The 18151-nt window shown below is 43.9% G+C and overlaps 2 protein-coding genes and 1 long non-coding RNA gene across 6 annotated transcripts in view; 2 read left to right on the top strand and 1 right to left on the bottom strand.

The window, feature by feature from the left end:
* Positions 1-5503, bottom strand: part of PCARE (photoreceptor cilium actin regulator) — a gene marked incomplete at its 5' end in the record, with an annotated part of 409145 nt that extends 403642 nt beyond the window's left edge. For both annotated transcript variants that reach the window (XR_014154408.1, XM_081854126.1), the window contains one exon: positions 1755-5503. Coding sequence is in view for 1 of the 2 variants with exons in the window: in XM_081854126.1 (XP_081710252.1) it covers positions 1755-5503 (3749 nt within the window). The remainder of the gene's footprint in view (positions 1-1754) is intronic.
* A 2425-nt stretch (positions 5504-7928) lies between these two features.
* On the top strand, positions 7929-11108 carry LOC309337617. The gene is made up of 3 exons (XR_014154445.1): positions 7929-8023; positions 8958-9099; positions 10546-11108. It is a non-coding gene; the product is annotated as an uncharacterized lncRNA (long non-coding RNA).
* Positions 11109-12026: 918 nt separating this feature from the next.
* CLIP4 (CAP-Gly domain containing linker protein family member 4) overlaps positions 12027-18151 on the top strand; it is a 40039-nt gene continuing 33914 nt past the window's right edge. For 2 of the 3 annotated variants that reach the window (XR_014154413.1, XM_081854171.1), the window contains exon 1: positions 12437-12529. The gene's annotated coding sequence lies outside the window, so the exon portion shown is untranslated. Of the gene's footprint in view, positions 12183-12436; positions 12530-18151 lie in introns of those variants that run through there. The other variant, XM_081854172.1, reaches the window with a different exon arrangement.

Consider the following 18151-nt stretch of genomic DNA (forward strand, 5'->3'; position numbering starts at 1 on the left):
CGGATAGCTTCTTTTTCTTCCCAGAATACATATTCCTGAGGTAAATCAGCAGGACTGCAATCTCTGCTGGTTTGAGGGCTTAACTGGACTCTTACAGAAGGTTTAATGTTACAGGACAGGAAAGCAACAGTCCCATACCACTTCTTTCACTTTTCTTTGTAATGCAAGGAAAATAAAATTATTCCAGGAAAGGTAAATGATGCCTTTGGCAATACGAATCCTGTAACGTCAAGTTAAAACCTGAGAAATGTTGGACAAATGTCTCAAACTGTTCCCAAGTTGCAATGTACCATGGCATGTTCATAACCACCTGAGAAACAGAATGTACCATCCTGTCAAGTGGGGGGGGGGGGGAAATCTACCATTTGGTATGCAGTTGTGGTAAAATTCTTCCCACCAGGAAGGCCTCAGTGCAAAAGGCCCTAAATTCAATCCCTGGCATCTCTAGGTGGGTTTGGAAGTGTCTCCTTTCTGAAATCCCATGCTCAGTCAACGTACAGGATACTGACCTAGATGGACCAATGGTCTCACTCAGTATAGGACAGCTTCCTATATCCCTGGCCGATACATGTAAGTTTTAAAAACTTTTTTTTAAACATTGTATTTATGGTCGCCAGATTCTGCGTGCAGATTTGCAGGCGCAGACCACCCACCAAAATAAATTAGTTTGCTAGGAAAACAGCTGAAATTGGCCTCCAGGGTGTTAGGGCCAATTTGTATGGTAGCCCAAATTTGTATGGCTTATCTTAGATTTTAATCGTTAAGCTGTTGTTGTACACTGCTTTAAATGTATATTTTATTATTTTGAAAGCTGTCCCAGTTGTGCTTTTCGAGCTGGTCTTTGACCGTAATAAATTATGATGATTCCATTGTATTTTAAATTGTTGTAACCTGCCCTGGAATCATAGGGTGAAGGGCAAGTAATAAATTTAATAATAATAATAATAATAATAATAATAATAATGTTCTGTCAAAATGCCCAGTGTATGATCAGGACACAACTGAAAACTGAAGGATGCTTCTGAATTCTCATACTTCATGCTATGAGCTAGTTCTATAAACAAATCATTGCAGTACGTAACTCATGGAAAGGCACATAGGCTTTTAAACTGCAGTGTGAAAAGTAGCCCATCATGCATTTCTTACATCTGCATCCTACGCTTTGCAGGGTGGGAAAGGGTTGCCGTTCAGTGGCAGAGGACCTGGGCAGAAAGTCCCAGGTTCCATCCCTGGCATCTCCAGGTGGGGCTGGTAGAAACCCCTGCCTGAAAAACTGGAGAGTTCAGAGAGCCTGACAGCGTCACTGTAACTTTGTGAAATAAGATATTCGAGGCATAAGGGCACTTAGTCAGGTGTCACAGGTGAGCAGGGATTTAGAATCCCAGGTTTCCCACACCCACGCCCAGCATGGACTCACATGACAGTACTACGTGGAAAGCCAGTCAAGTTGGCAGCATGGCTGGTGGTGCTGATGTTGGGGTGGTTCCCCAGCTGTCATATGGGCAAATATGGGCAAGAGAGGAATCGGGGAAGGATTTGCTTCACTTCACTGTGCATTTTCAAAACCCATGTGCAGATGTAACACAAGGGAACAGGTGGTTGTTTGTTTTTTTACCTATTCCTCACTCACACAAATCCTACTTGTAGGAAAGAGATATTAGCGACAGATATTGGTGCAACGTTACTTGCCTGGACTATAAGGCTGACTATACATCTAAATGCAACTTAAAGGCTTTGAAAATACTGGCTCTTACCTTGTTTGAATTAGCACAGGTTCACTACCAGATGTGGCAAAGAATGGCAGCGGACGCTGAAATCCTGGCCTGCGATCAGAGGAACTCCTCCGCACAAAAGGTTGGGGATTGGCAGCACTGAGGGACACCCTCCTCTGTTGATCCCCACATTGCCTGAGGTGTTTGCTGTTTCTCTGCACAAATGCCGACCCTTCGGGATGGTCTGCCGTAGCCTCTGTTGTGGAGCTGTTAGGTGGCAACACCGGCTTGGCTTCAAATAACGAGGAAGTGGCTGGACAAAATATTGAGCGTGTATTGCTGACAATCTTCAGGATGGGCGTCTGCTGCTCATTCCCAGAGTCCAGGTGATTTCGTAATCCTTTGTGCAACCAAGATGGGGAAGTTGGTGGGGATGGGGTTGTTGAGAAAGGAGGTGGGCTTGCTTCTCTGCGGAGTGCTGGTGGGCTGGACACTTTCCGGTGGGTTGGTGAGCTCTGCTGTTTGCGTCCCAATGGTGGGCTAGAGAGGTTTTGTTGGGTTGGTGGGGAAGGCTGCTTCCTTTGTGTTGGAGAGCTTGATGCCCTGGGATTAGCAGGGGGGCTTGGCTGCCGGTGGGTAGTGGGGGAAGAAGCTTGGTTTATGTGCCTATGATGTAGTGGTGGGCTTAGGAGACTTTTCTCACTGGGGGGTGATGAAGGTGGTGTTCTTGAGGGGGACACCCGTTTGGTAAAGCCAGTCATTTTCTCACTTCCGCTGGGTGAATCAGGAGAGCCTCGCTTTTGAGCTGAAGCTGAAGGTGTGCTGCAGTCTTTATTTCCTGGCTCAGGTGCATCCTGTTCTGGCATTTCTTTAGGATTTTGAAGAGGTATGAGCTTACATGTCTGCTTATACAGATCTGTGGTTTCTTCCACTTCATGTTCCTCTGGGGATGCGGATGACATGTCTTGGTGGTTATCAGACGCATAGCTGGAATTCAACTCCAGGGAATATTTTCTTGGTCTGAAGTCCACCCTAGCGCTTTTTGTTGCTTTGTTAGTAATGAGACTGGGACTGTTCAGATTCTTACTCGGTAACAAGTCAATAGAACACAGAGAAGCTTTCATTCGCTGAGAAATGTGAGTAACTTTTTTAGCGGTGAAATGCTCGTTTGTTTTAGCAATTTCTGAATAGTTTTCTCCTGTTGTTGCATCTTTTGGAGATGTAGCTGAATCAGGTGAGATGTCCATCAACATTTCAGGAGGTGGTGGAGGCAGGTCTTCCATGTCATCACTGTCATCGCCATCATCATCAGAATCCCCATTTGTGCCACTTCCGCTTGCAAATACAGGTGACCCAGTGGTACCCAAGGTACAGTGTGCTGGATTGATGTTTCGACAATTTATGTCTCCTATTGGTGAAACTCTATGTTTGTGATTTAAAGGCGCAAGTCCTCTAGGAAGTGGGAGACTGGGAGTGATGCTTGGAAGTCCAAACTTTCTGATGCATTTTATTGGGCCCAAAATTCTTACACTTGGAGGTTTCACAAGACTTTCAGCGGTGCTGAATGTTTCAATTAACTTCTTTACAGATTTGCGGGGTGGAGCACAACCAACACTGTTCAGCTTCTGTGTTCCAGGAAGCTCGTTTTCTTTCTTAGATGTTGGATCCATTGGGGGTGTGGTGCTTGTGACAGGCTTTCGATATTTCCTTTCACCAGTTTGTTGGCCGAAAGCATTTTGATCACACCTAAACAAAGGGACTTTATCTTGATTAGGCAATATGCTGAAGTTTTTAGCAAGAGATGCTTTCAGTTTCTTAGTGGAAGATCTATGAATAACATGCTCAGAATCTTGTAAGTTAGATGGCTCTTTTGGGTTCAGTGATGCTGTCTTATCGTTTAGATCCTTGTTTCCATTAAGTGTGTAAAACATTTCCAGCCTTTTGTCAAGCCCCTTCTGAGTCCTTTGAAGTTCTAAAAGGGTTGGGTCCTCGGCACGACTTTTCAGAGACTCCTCTGACCTGGACCTTTTCTTTTTAACTGGTGCCTTCTGGCTTCCAGCTGCTGTGCTAGGCCGCCGCAGTATCTTCCCATTTTCATCTTCCACCCAATCCCTCTTCCCAGATTTAGCAGGGACAAACTTGATCTTTTCACTAATGGCATCTTTCATCTTGAGTGTAATTTCCTCATTCTCTGGGCTCTCTATCCGTTTGGTGGAAGGCCTCCGTTTACTGTAGGTTGCTGCAGGCGAAGATGTGGGCTGTTCTTTAGTTCCCTTTTCAGACAGACTTAAATTGTCACCTTCTTCTTCAGACAAGCTACTATCATCACTGTCTTCATTTGTGGTTGACTCACAGTCTTTGAAACAACCATCCTCATGAATGTCACCACAATTCATCGAGTTAGGAGAAGAGGTTTTGGAGATGTTTTGATACTGCAGAACAGTGCTTCCTGGAGCTACAGCTGAAGTAGGCATTACACTCTTGGTCGGTGCAGGTGGGTAAAATATATCCTTAAATTGTCTTTCCAGGGCACAGTCGTGGGATCTGCCTGTGGCATGTACTGATGTGCATGACCACTGGACTTCACCTGATGGCCTGGCTGGATTTAAGGATGGGTGGTCATGCAAAGAAGAATCACAAATTTTTTGCATTCCCTGTTTATCAAGAAGGTTCAGGTCTTTGACCGATTCGCTGTCAATCCCAATCCCACTGTCTTCAGAATAAAGAGTCATATCATCAGGGTGAGAGTGAGAGGGTTTGACTGCAGATGCTTCAAGGAGTTTTATTGTCCTGAGCAAGCGCTCATCAAAAGCTTGTTTTGCTTTCAGTTTTTCCTCCAAGCTGCTACCTGCAGACTGTAGAAAGCTACAGGACTCCTGCAGGGCATCAGATGTTAAAGAGGCCACAGTGCCATTTAACAGCTGCATCTTATTGACTGTGTACTGTAGTAACTGCTGCAAGAGATCTGGCTGTTCTTTCAGGTTCCCTTTGCCAGCTGGCCAAGCAAGATTCCCTCCCACATCTCTTAGTAGGCCTTCTCCATCTTGGGCAATTTCTCCCAAAAGATGGTTGATTTCATCAAAACGAAGGAGTAAAAAGCTCACCATCTGCTGCATAATTAGTTGCGTTTCCGTGGCCTGGTTGGCCATGCACAAGATAACCTCGTATTTGGAGAGGTTGGGGTTTAAATAGGCATAAGCATTTTGATGGGCTTTAACAAGCAACTCTGGGAAATCCACCTTCTCCTCTGCCTTGCATTCGGGTGGGTTGGGTTTTTCTTTAATTTTGCAATGACGGCCTTGTTTTCTCTGCCTGCTGCTCTTTTGCTTTTTCCCTTTCTTTGGATTTTGCTTTTCACTGTTTGCATCGTTGTCTTCCAAAGCAAAGCCAATTTCTTCCGATGCAGAAGAGTTTTGCTTTTTGACCTTAATATCCTCAACCATATGGGTGGGAGACACCGTCAGTTCAGATATGGCTATCTCAGTCTCTGAGATTACCCTTTCCATTTCCTTCTCTTCCTGGTCAATCTCAGGCAGAGAAGGATCCTCAGAGGAGGAGCGGAAATTAACATTTTTGTCCTCATCTGATGAATTTTCAAAGAAGTGATCTTTACTTTGAGTCTCTCCCTGGCACAACTCCTCAAGATCAAATGAAGAGGAGCATTTGATCAGCATTGGGAGCTGGGAACCTTCACCCTCTGGATCAACTGGCAGGATACCCCTGTTCAGTGACTTGATTCCATGGGCCACATTATGGTTAGCAATATCGCTATGTGAAGGAGTGCAGCCCATTATGCTCCTCTTCCTATCCTTCTTTACTCCTGAAAATATCCAACTGATCTAGGAAGGAATAAAAAGGCAGAAAAAACTTACAAGTTCAGTTGATGTTAGGATCTTATGCTTCTGATGAAGCTTTCATCTTGAACAGCCCACAGTTTGGTAGGTTGCCTTCTTAGCTATTACGGACTTCAGCGTTCCCAGTGCATCTCTCCACAAATGTGCACAGTGCATTCTTCGCCTTTGCAATCTCCCCTTTGGATGCAAAGCAGCAGCGCACAAGCTCCATCGCCTTTAGCCTGAGCTAGTGGATTAAGCGTGCTTGTGTTGTGTGTATCTTGCTTTTGCCTTGACAGATGTCTATGAGAAATAAGATTTTAAGCTTATTAGGCTAAGTAGCCCTCAGCTAGTTTGTTGCATTTATAAAAGGACTTTCTTGTTACATGCTCCTTTTGACAAATTAGGTGCTTAGACATTACAATACATTTCCCCACGATGTCTCATTGCTAAGGTGCACTTGCTGCTTTTGCAATCCTAAAAAAAAAAAGGGTCAGTTGTAAGGCAGTTATTCCAGGAAATACCCATTTGAATGGCAAAGTACCACTGCATGGACACGTGCAAGGGCAAAGCATGACGTTGGGAGGATAATGTCAATCAGGAAGAAAGCACAGCACTTCAAGTCAAAAGAGGTAAGCGATGGAAAAGCCTATTTAGGTCATGCATTCGAGAGTGTCTCCAACTTTTCTGACCTGCAACGTCAAAGCAGTTTTCCTTCTGATGCGTCTCACACGTGCTTCAGCCACCCTTTCCTTCCCCAAACCTATGGTGCTACATTGCACAAGATTGTAAATGTCAAGAGTTAATTAAGTTTGATTCAGAGAAGATCTCTTGAAATTAGTGTACCAAAGGTAGTCATGCCTGTGTGAGCCCACTCACAGTAGGAATAACATTAGATGCAACCCTAAATAATTATTCAAAAGCAGTACCCGACTGAAGTTATAAAATTATATGGTAAGTAATACAATCTTGTTGTGCTTCTGTGGCATTGATTTCAGGTTTTAGGTGGTGCGCCAGCCCCCCACTTCACACCGTTGCTTGGCTGTGGCCAAGTCACTGTCGCTCAGTCTAACCAACCCCACATGACTGCTGTAAGATTAAAATAAAACAACTAATGGTTTAGGATACTGTTGTGATGATTAAAGGCTAAAGCTTTGTTGCAGCAAACAGAGGAGCAGACAGAAGAATGGAAATTTTGAAGGAGGGCTGAAGTGGGGCAGAAATTTTAAAGGAGAGGATGAAATGGTGCAGAAGGAAATGAAATGTTTGTTTGCTCACCTGTGCAAAAAAATACAAGAACATATTTATGCAGCAGATCTTCTCCTTGTTTTTCAGATTAAATTTTGATGAGTTTATAACTTCACATCTACCAAGAGATGCACTGATGAGTTCTTTGAATGATACATGAATGACAGTTTGTCAGTCTGAATACTAATGAGGAAGATGACGAGGCTATATTTTTGAAGAAAAAATTGGAATAGCCATGGTTATCCACAGGCAGTTGGTATCTGCTTAATAATCTGCAAATATGACTTTTGCACATGTCATGCTGCCTTTTCTGGTGCCATTGAACATAATTTGAAAGAACGCTATTAATTTCAAAACAGTGAGGAATGCGCTGGTGAAGCTGATCCTTTCCCACAGGTCAACTCTGACAGATGGGTGGGATCACTCACTTTTCAGTCACCTGGCATCATCATGACATCAGATGATTGACAGATGGGTAGGGCCAGTGAATCGTCAATTCCGTTGCTACCCCCGATGGCAGCCTCATTTCCTGTCATGGTGTTTCCTGAGTCTCAGATGGAGGTGAGCGTTTAATGTGTGAAGTAGGAGTTGGAAGTAGGAGGGAAGATGTTAGTGCACACAACTTCATGCCAATGTGGAAGTTACTGTGAGCTGCCAGCTGTGTAATATGAGGTAATGCATGTTCTTTGTACTTTTGTCCATTTACTGTATTTATTTTTCCTGATTTGAACTATAAAATGGTGATTTTCTTAAGTCAAAAGGAGAGTACCCCTAAACATTTTTTTAAAGAAAAAAGGCAATGGGTAGGGCTGCCTACCAGTCAAAGTTGACTTACAGGGTGGGAGGAGATAAGAATATAGACCATTGGGCCAGAAATATTTCCCGCCTTTGGTCTTGCATCTTCCCAACACAAACTTAATATGAATGTTTGTCAAATACCTAACATCCTCAAAATAAAAAGTTATGCAACAGCAAAGTAATATTTTGTTTAATCCTTTAATCTTCTTTTTGTCTTCTTGCCTCCTATAGTCTGGCTACAATATCTTCTTTTTGCCTTTAACTTTGACTTGGCGTACAAGAATACCTGCAGCAGTTCTTGGGTGGCCTATGAATTATTCACCAGAGTTGCATATCTCGGCATCATGGTTGCATTTACTAATCTGTTCTGTGCCAAGAGCTGGATGAAGACAAGCTGGTGCAGCTGATTAATCTAATGAAAATGCCCTTTAGGTAATTTTGGATGGGTTCCATCTACTTTACATCCAATACAATCCAGAAATGTAATCTGTTTACATATTCTAGTCTCATGAACATTTTCTCAGGGCATGGGAGATTTGGTATTGTGTTTTTTTACAACATTTATATACCACCTTTATGAATTATGTATCTATCACTTTTTCGACGTATGCATTATTTTTTACAGTTCTCATCCCATGTAACCTTACAATAACCTTGTGAGGAAAATTTCCAGTGTGAGAGAGTATATTATCAAACACTTACTGGGTTGGAAGAGAATCCACAGCTCATATATCTAATCTAAGTCCCCATTTGCACCATATATTTAAAGCAGCAGGGCTCTCCCCAAGGATTCCTGGGAAACTGTAGTTTTTAAGAGTGCTGAGAGTTGTTAGGAGATCCCTATTCCCCTCACAGAGCTACAATTCCCAGAATTCCCTGGGAAGAGGAATTGGCTGAGGAGAATAAGGGTTTCATAACAACTCTCAGCTCCCTTAACAAACCACAGTTCCCAGGATTGTTTAAGGAAAGTCATCCTTGTTTAAAGGCATATGTTTAAATGTGTAGTTCAGATGGGGTCTAACACACTTATGTGCTGTGCAAAATAGCATTCTCAAATGGAGAGGCAGGTATCTTTCTGGTGCAGTATGCAGGCAGTTGTTAAGGAGAGAACAACTTTCCTGACCACTCCCTCCCTATGCAGGTTGTGTCTTTGTGTTGATACACAATATCCACTTTTTCCTATTTTGTACAGGACAATGATAGTTGGTGTTGAAGCAAATTTTACACACCCTACTTTCTTAGGATCTCTCCCTTTTGGACCTTAAAACATACTTCAGAATCAAATCAGATGGAGTCTCTTTCCTCCTTATCTGCTTTCTCTGTGTCTTCCAATATAATTGGGTCACTTTTGTCCGCCCCATTACAGGTACACCACTTGTCTGCAGTACGAAGTGAAATAGATTATCTATAAAACCCCCTGAGATGAAGACTATTAGAATGGCGATATGTTTTAGTGGTGTTATAAAGTGTGCTGAAAGCAGTAGGAGCCTCATGTTCTCTTCATGCAGGTCAGTAAAGGTCTGCAATACTAGTCTTTAGACGAAATCGAATGAGGTATGCTGAGATGTTTTACTGTGAAACACCTTCATGGTGTGTACAAGTACACATTTAGAGGCTGATTCAGGGCATCCAGCCAATTAATTCGGCATCCCACTTCCATTAGTTTTGCATGGAGTGGAAGCGAGAGGAACTTAGCAGCTGCAAGCTCATGTACAAGAGTTTGCTTCACTTAAAAGCAAATCAGCAAATCAATGTCAATGTAGATTGCGTGGAACAAGGAAAACAGCTGTGTTTTTTTCTATTTCTCATGTGTTAAACCCGTAATTATCTGATGATTCATCACAGCACAAAAGAGCCTCCCTGACAATGGAACTTGAGCAATATCTTGAACACTAGATTTGCCGCTTTTTACATAAATAAAGGGTGAATCACAACTGAGTGACAATCTGGTTAGGGGGCTTAGTGGGACACCCAGCTTTATACATTACACCAGTGTTGAGAGATCTACACTGGCTGCCTCTTAGCCACTGAGCCAAGTTCAAGGTGTTGTTGTTGACATTGAAAGCCCTGAACAACTTAAGGCTTGGACATCTAGCAGACCACCTCCCTGGGCAGAGACCAGGATGATCTTTAGAATCTCCCAAGGAGACCTTGCTGGTAAACCACAACCAACAGACTGTCACTTGGTGACAATGCAGAAGCAAGCCTTCTCAGTGATAGCACCCACCCTCTGGAAAGACCTTCCTCATGAGGCTGAGACAGCAATTACCTTTAGATGCCTCTTTGAAAAGTATATCTTTACCGAAGCTTTCCTGGATTTCAGTTTTTAATTTTTAATTATCTGTTTTGTACGCTGCTCAATTTTCTTTGTGATGTATAGTTTTGATCTCATTTTTAGAAAATTTTACAGAATGTCACTGTTGTGTTTTTATTGCTTTTATGTAAACTATTAGATATTTGTATTAAATTAAACATTTTTAAAAATAAATAAATACTCTAGTGTGATGTAAGTATTCAGATTACAGAATCCTACCATTAGCCTCCAAGTATTTTAAAATTCTCTCATGTTCCCTAGTCTGGTGCTACTGCTTATTTAGCTGTTCATGTCTAAACACCCTACCATAAAACTTAGTTTTAGAATTAGCAGTAGATTTTGCTAAGTGTGGGGGCCCAATCCTTGTTTTCTTACAAAACAGTGCAATCAGAAGTCAACACTATTTCCAAACACTGTTCTGCTCCAACAAGCTATGCAAGTTACCAGTCTCATCTTGCCTTTCTTGGGGCGCCCAATAAAAAAATCTTGGCTGGGCAGGTAATTTTATAATAACTACCTGGCATTAAGGCTTCTTTCTCATGGGTGAGATGGTAAAATCTGTCTGACTATACCACTTCAGACTAAGATTGGAGTTCCTGCTGTTAATTATTACGTTTTTATCTCACCCTTTTCTCCAAAGAATTCCAAACAGTTCCCTGAACACAGAAAACTTGAACGTCAGGGTGTTCTTTTAAAAACTCAGCTGCCTCCCTGTGATGGTGGTGTCTCAGCTGGAGGTATTCAATCATACGATGTCCGTGCTTACAATCTGCGGTGGTGCGTTCAAGACCCAGGGTTGCCATTCCCATCTGCTGTACTCGTGCAAAGTATTACTTCTGGCATAGGCTTCATTTAAATCTAACATAGTCTGATTCTTAACCTCAGTTTTGTTTGTGCACACACCCCTTATCAAATGTAAATAGATACCTTGGTAATGCAACACTCAGGAGGTTGTGGACTCTCCTTCATCAGAGGTTTTTAAGCAAATGTTGGATGGCCACCTGTCATGGATGCTTTAGATGATATTTCTAAATTGCAGGTGGTTGGACTAGATGACCCTCTGGATCCCTTCTAACTCTACAATCCTATGCACATTTACCCATAAATGCCAAATGTTGTCAAGGGACTTAGATCCACACCACACATTTAAAGCAAATGTCCTCTCCCAAAGAATCCTGGGAACTGTAGTTTAAGGGTGCTGGGGACAGTAGCCCTACTAGGGGAAAGCCAAAGTTCCTAGGATTATTTTAGGGAAGTAATGTACTTAGACCTAACTTCTGAAACTCACATCATGCATATAAAGCACAATCCATGCACATTTGGTTTCAGAAGTTAGGTCTTACTGAATTCATCTTATTGAAGATTCTTACTCCCAGGGAAGTTGGGTTGTAGCCTGTTTGCATATATGGCTGCAGTTCAAGGATAAAAATTTAAAATTAGCTGAGAGAAAGCACTATTAATCTGAATAAATATGCACATGCACTATGGAAACTTACTCATTTTTTTGTATTGTTTGTAGCTTTCAAGGCCAGTATTTTACTTTTCATTGCAATTCTACACTTACTAGGGAGCAAGATCCAATGGCAGATTCTGCTAGAAAGGTGTATCGCAGCACCAACACTGATATGCCTAATTTAATAATGGAAAGTCAAAATGACTTGCTTTAAAATCAGTTTGTTTTTCAGAAAAAGACACTGCAGTATTATGTAAACATTCCACTGTCAGCTTTTTAGGCCACAAGTGCTGGGCACCACGAACAACTGCGGACATTTCCTGAATTAAAACTTACACACCGCTGCCTGCTTTGAGCAAATGAACCATTACTTGCAGCGTTCTAAGGGACTGCTAGTGAACACACACAACACACACCTATACTGCTTTTTGTATTTGTTGCACAGGATGTCATTCTCTCTTGCCGGTTTTATCTGCGTTAGATTTTAAGTTTTCCTTTCGGTATGACTAACTGAACAAACAAATAAATAATTTGCGGTGCTTCAAGGCGCTTTTTTGCACTGCTTCTGTGACTGCGACCCTGTGCACTTTGCGACGTTTGTGACGCCTTTGAAGCGGTTTCCAAGCCAGGCTTGCTGCTTTCACCCAACCCGCCGCATTGTCATTTTTGCAAAAAACCACCAAACTGCGGAGAACGCGGCAACGGTGGCCGCGCGAAGCGGCGCGCGCTGAGCTCCGAGCCACTGCGGGCTGCGCGAGACTCCCGCCCCCACTCGCCTCTCATCCGCTTCATTAGCGAGGAGAAGCGGAGGAAGAAGAAGAGAGGTGATGCGCGCAGGCGCAGGCGCACGAGGCCCGCGTGGGGAGGGAAGGGGGAAAAAGAGAGCCAAAGACCACACACACACACACACACAGCGAATGTGGGCGTGGCCTGACGCGCCGTTTCCTAGGAGCCGAAAGTGGAAGAAGGTCGAGTATGTAAAGCAGAGGGGCGGAGCCAAGGCCGCTCACTGGCTGAGAGCGAGGGTGAAGGGGCGGGGCCTAACGCCTCGACCTCTTGCTGCGCCTCAGGGATGGCGGGGGGGGGGCGGCGCCTGGAGGGAACGGGAATTCATCCTTCCCCTCGCTCCTCTCTCTTGTCTCAGGGAGCCTCCGTTGGGCGGAGAGGACAGGTAAAGGCGCGCGGGGGGGGGGGCGTGTGAAGGAGCCGCTGTCACCTTGGCTTGTCTCTGGGGAGGGGGGAGGCCGGTGTGTTGCTGAGGGGGGGGGGGAGGAAGGGGGCTGGGCAGGCGGTGCTGCTGCTCAGCCCCAAAGGCGAGGGGGGGGGAGATGCTGGAGGGGGCGGCCTAGGTAAGCCTACCTTTGTGATGTGATGTGGGGGGGGGGCGTGGCGCGGTGAGGGGGCCGGGGAACGTCTGAACGGAGCACTTTCTGGCACGCCCACGTGGAGTTTGTAGGCATGGTCCTTGGTGGGGGGGGGGGGAAATAGCGCTGCCGGTGGATTTGTGGAGAGGTTTTTTGGGGGGGTGGGGAGTCAAGCGGCTCTGAAAAGGTGACTTCTAGTGGGGGGAGAAATGAAGGGCAAAGGTGTGTGGGAAGGACGCGAGAATCCTCCGAGAAGAGTGGGGTCAAATGCCGAGAGAGGGGCTTGCGTTGCTGTGCGCGTGGGCTCCGGAGGGACCCATTGGGGCCTGAGCTTGCAAAAAAGGCATTGGCATAAGATGCACACGCTTGGGGAGAGGGGAGGTTGAAATGTATCCCATGCTCTAAGGGAGGTCACCCCTCCAATCTCTGTATTTTTTGTCGCATAGAAGTGCTGCATTCTTTTGGTGAACGTTCCCCTTCAGAGTCTCCCCCCCCCCCTTCCCACCTTCCTCAAAGCAATTTTGCAGGCCGTGTTACTTGTTTTGACTTAGTTAATTGTGAGCTTGGAGTAATGCCAGTTTGTATGTGTCAGGTCTCTCTCTCTTTCGACCCCCCCCCCCAACCTCTTGTTCTTTGCAGCAGCAGGGATAAAAGTCACACTTTCGCATAATCTAGAGGCTGGCTTGCATAGAGGGGCTTGCATTTAAGCACCACTTTAAAAAGCAACATCAGCTTTTCTCAGAACTTCTGAATTGGAATGGAAGTACTGTAAGAGGAAAAGAGTGACACTGCAGTTGCTTGCAGTTTACTATTGAAGGGAAGTAGACTAGGTGGGAATGTTACTATTTATATTAAAAAATAAAAACAAAATAAGGCAGCAATAACAATTTTTAGCATGAATGGCTAGGATTTCATGGAGATACTATCCAGATATTCACAATATAATCCCAATACCAGTTAGTTTCTCTCATGGACTACCAAGTTTGGCTAATTATTCCGGAACACAACAGTTTTCAGTAGGTAGTATCTCTAACTCTTCTCTATACTATAAAATCACTTTACTTACTGTGTATGCTTTTACTGTGGTACAACTGCTCTCTAAACATGCACAAATATCACATGTTCATTAGTAGAACAAGAAGCCTCCTTTAATCTGTCAGGTGAAAACTAATTAACACTTTCCATGTCAAATTAGACTTCTAATTTTAAAGGACATATTAATCTGTGCTGCTCATGGCTCTGTAGATTACATGTGGTTGCCTTCTCGTGTTTACTTGGATTACTATGCAGTGTAATGTAAGTGCTATTTAGTTTTGATATTAAATCACATTTGGCAGATACATTTGACATTTGAAACTGTAGTGCTGAAACTTCTATGCAGAAAAGTTCATTGTGGGTTGTACTGCATTCAGTGGTACATAATAACCCAATGTTTTTCTTTCATAATTTATTCAGAAAGCTAAATTTTTGTTTCTAATAGCATTGACTTCTGCAGTCACCAAGTCATAGAAATTGATTCAGGCTACGTAGTTTGAGGGAATCCAGGAAATGGAATCTGTGATCACCACTTATTGAGCAAGCCAAATAACTGAAACTCATCCAGTAAGTGCTGGCTATATGCTTGCTTACTTTTTCGGCATCTTCAATAACATGCTTTCAGGTGGTGATTGTGAAAATCAAAACTTATTCTAAAAGATGGCCAAGGGATTGGGGAGCAGGACTGGCTGTTACTTACTTGTCTTTGAGATTCAATACAGTTATCCTCAGTTCATCTTATGGATCCAAAGTAAGCAGTTCTGTACTGAGGAAAAAAAAGGGAGCTTCAGATCCCCTTTGAAGTTTCTCTGTGATATAGTCAATTTCCAATCTCGCCATCATTTTTTTAATTTGTAAAATATGTAAATTGTTAGCATAGCACCTCTTGATAATGAATGTTCTTATTACAATTACTTCATGCTTCATGCTCAGGTAACTTTCTGTTCATGAATTTCATGGCTGAATAATGTTCCATGGCCTTTTAAATGTGTTTGTGGGACAGGGATTATTCATTTGTTTTTGTTTTATTATGTATTTTGTGTGTGCATTTTGTATTTTTATGTTGGGAACCACACTGTCATCTTCAGGTGAAGGGCAGTTATTTATAGATAAATAAATGTGGTGTTTTTTCAAGAATTCTGAAAATGATGGAAGACCTATGAGTAGGCATGCTGTACCACAGTCTATAGATGGATGGATACTCCAATCCCATAATATATGAAGTCCTTCCCATTCTATCCATAATCAGTTGGTAATAAATCAAGCTCCTTCTACTATAGTAAATGGAAACAAGAATTCCTGTGAGGTAGTTGTGTCTGCAGTGAGGATGGGGTTTACTGGCAGAAATAAATGAGGCCATCAGACATGTCTATCTTTTACCTACTGAGTGATGGTTTAGGTAGTATCACAAGGTGAAGCAAGTGAGAACTTTATGGCCTACCCTGCCTCTTCCTGTCTTCATGGCTGAATTATCCATTTCCACTATGCTTGTGGCAACATTTTTCTGTAGGTTGTTCTAGCCACTCCTCAGGACCTCTCTTTAGTTGTTCCCATATCTAGGTGAAAGATGCCAAGGAAACAGCAAAGCTACAGTTGTCATAAAAAGTATTTAATTTTGTTTTAGCATTTGCACTGTTTGCATGTTTTGCAAATGTTTGCAAGGTATACAGTGGTACCTTGGTGTCAGGGTTTTAGGGAGAGAGGAGACAGAGAGCGAGGGCGAGGAGGAAGAGGACGACAACGAGCCGAGGTTGTCCCAAAGTCCGTCTAGCGAATCAGAGGATTCCCAGAAGGGAGCCCCCCTGGTCAGGCCAAGGGGCAATAGAGAGGGAATCAGTCAGAGAGAGGGGAACGAAGAGGGAATCCCCAGTGGGAGTGGCAAAGCGGGACCAGCTCCCCCGTCGGAACGGAGTAGAGGGGGGGGAGTTGCCAGTGTGTCAGAAAGAGCAGGACAGGAAGGAGGAAGGGGGAGGAGTTCGGAGCAAGACGTCCTGCCTGAAAGGGAGGAGTGTAGTACCGAGAGCAGCGTAACTGTAGAAAGGAAGGTCAGAGGCAACGTACGCGCGCCAAGTTCAAATATAGAGGCGCGCGGAAATGAGGAGAGCTCTGAGGAGGAGCCTGGTGCCAAAGCACGAAGGAGGGGGGAGCAGGCGGGAGAAGACTCAGCCTCTGGGGAGTCCCGGAAAGAGGGAAGACAGGGGGGCAGGAAGACCCTGCGGAAAAGGAAAGAGAGGAAAAGGTGGAGCAGTACAAGCCTCTTAAATTGGTGCAGGGGAGGGACGGACTCAGAGGGGACTTCTAACATCTAAGGGTAACGGATGCGGAGCCACGGAGTTTGGATGTAATGACGACAATGATCTTCAATAAAACCTTTTGTATATAGCTTGGACTGGACTTTGGTCTCTTGTGAGCTGGGACCCAGGGTGGCTCTGACACTTGGGTTACAAACGCTTCGGGTTACAAACTCCGCTAACCCGGAAGTAGAACCTTGGGTTGAGAACTTTGCCCCCGGATGAGAACGGAAATCGTGCGCCAGCGGTGCGGCGGCAGCGGGAGGCCCCATTAGCGAAAGGGGGCCTCAGGTTAAGAACAATTTCGGGTTAAGAATGGACCTCCAGAACAAATTAAGTTCATAACCCAAAGTACCATTGTACTTTATACTTCATAGCTGATGTACCGTTGACTTCATTTTCCTTAAATGCTATTTACTTTCCTGTCCTTTTTTCTTACAAGTTCACAAGTTCCTGACTGTTATCTACATGCATGTCTTTCTGATATTCTTAATGAATAGGTTGTTAGGCCCCTTCCAGCATTGAATGTGATTTCATTTGACATGATACTTCCTAATTGGGGAATGATTTGTGGATGAGGGTACTGACTAGAGACAGAGCCAACCTATAGGCTGCTGAATACGCTCCTCATTATGACAACACTTAAGTTGTTTCCTCAAGCTTTGTCCTAAGCAGAGAAGTAGCAATGACAAGTTCTGTAACATCTTCTGCTATAATATCAAATTTCCCCTCTCACTTTTTCAGTAGTACAGTAGTAAGGTAAAGGTAAAAGGACCCCTGACCATTAGTTCCAGTCGTGGACAACTCTGGGGTTGTGGTGCTCATCTCGCTTTATTCGCCTAGGGAGCCGGCGTACAGTTTCCGGGTCATGTGGCCAGCATGACTAAGCCACTTCTGGCAAACCAGAGCAGCACACGGAAACGCCGTTTATCTTCCCGCCGGAGCGGTACCTATTTATCTACTTGCACTTGACGTGCTTTCGAACTGCTAGGTTGGCAGGAGCAGGGACCGAGCAACAGGAACTCCCCCCTTCATGGGGATTCAAACTGCCGACCTTCTGATCGGCAAGTCCTAGGGTCTGTGGCTTAACCCACAGCGCCACCCGTGTCCTACTTGTTCTTACTTCTCATTTGGGTTTGAGGGCTAGTGATACTGAATATATACCGTGTTAATCTAGGGCCATGACATTTGCAGCATGATGCTAAAGCTGAAAAGTGTGTTTTAAAAATATAATTATTGCATATTTCCCATGTCCATCTTCAAGAGGTCAGGGTAGTTGGACACTATTAAAAATATGCCCAAAATCTGTAGAATAAATATAAAAGCAAAATCAATCACTCTAAAAGCAATATCTCATTAGGAAAAAAAGAAAGAACAATTCAGCCCAATTTCAAGGTTTCACCACCCAGGCAGTTCTAAAAATGGTATACATATTAAAAGTCTTCAAAGATAGATTCTGGAAGCCTACCTTTGGTTCCATCCACATGGGGCTACTGCTGTGTTCTTCCTTTCTGACTTAACCTGGCTGTTGTTGTTTAGTCGTGTCCGACTCTTCGTGATCCCATGGACCAGAGCACGCCAGGCACTCGTGTCTTCCACTGCCTCCCGCAGTTTGGCCAAACTCATGTTTGTAGCTTCGAGAACACTGTCCAACCATCTCGTCCTCTGTCGTCCCCATCTCCTTGTGCCCTCAATCTTTCCCAACATCAGGGTCTTTTCCAGGGAGTCTTCTCTTCTCATGAGGTGGCCAAAGTAATGGAGCCCCTTCCAGTGAGCACTCAGGGCTGATTTCCTTAAGAATGGATTGGTTTGATCTTCTTGCAGTCCATGGGACTCTCAAGAGTCTCCTCCAGCACCATAATTCAAAAGCATCAATTCTTTGGCGATCAGCCTTCTTTATGGTCCAGCTCTCACTTCCATACATCACTACTGGGAAAACCATAGCTTTAACTATATGGACCTTTGTTGGCAAGGTGATGTCTGCTTTTTAAGATGCTAAAATGTTCCAATAATTCCTTATGATACTTCAGATTGCACATGAGAAGAACCATGCAAAGCATGCAGGACTCAAGCCATTTAGAGTTTTAAAGGCACAATTGTTGC

The sequence above is a fragment of the Podarcis erhardii genome, assembly GCF_964252035.2.
Source record: "Podarcis erhardii genome assembly, chromosome: 3".
Classification (NCBI taxonomy): domain Eukaryota; kingdom Metazoa; phylum Chordata; class Lepidosauria; order Squamata; family Lacertidae; genus Podarcis; species Podarcis erhardii.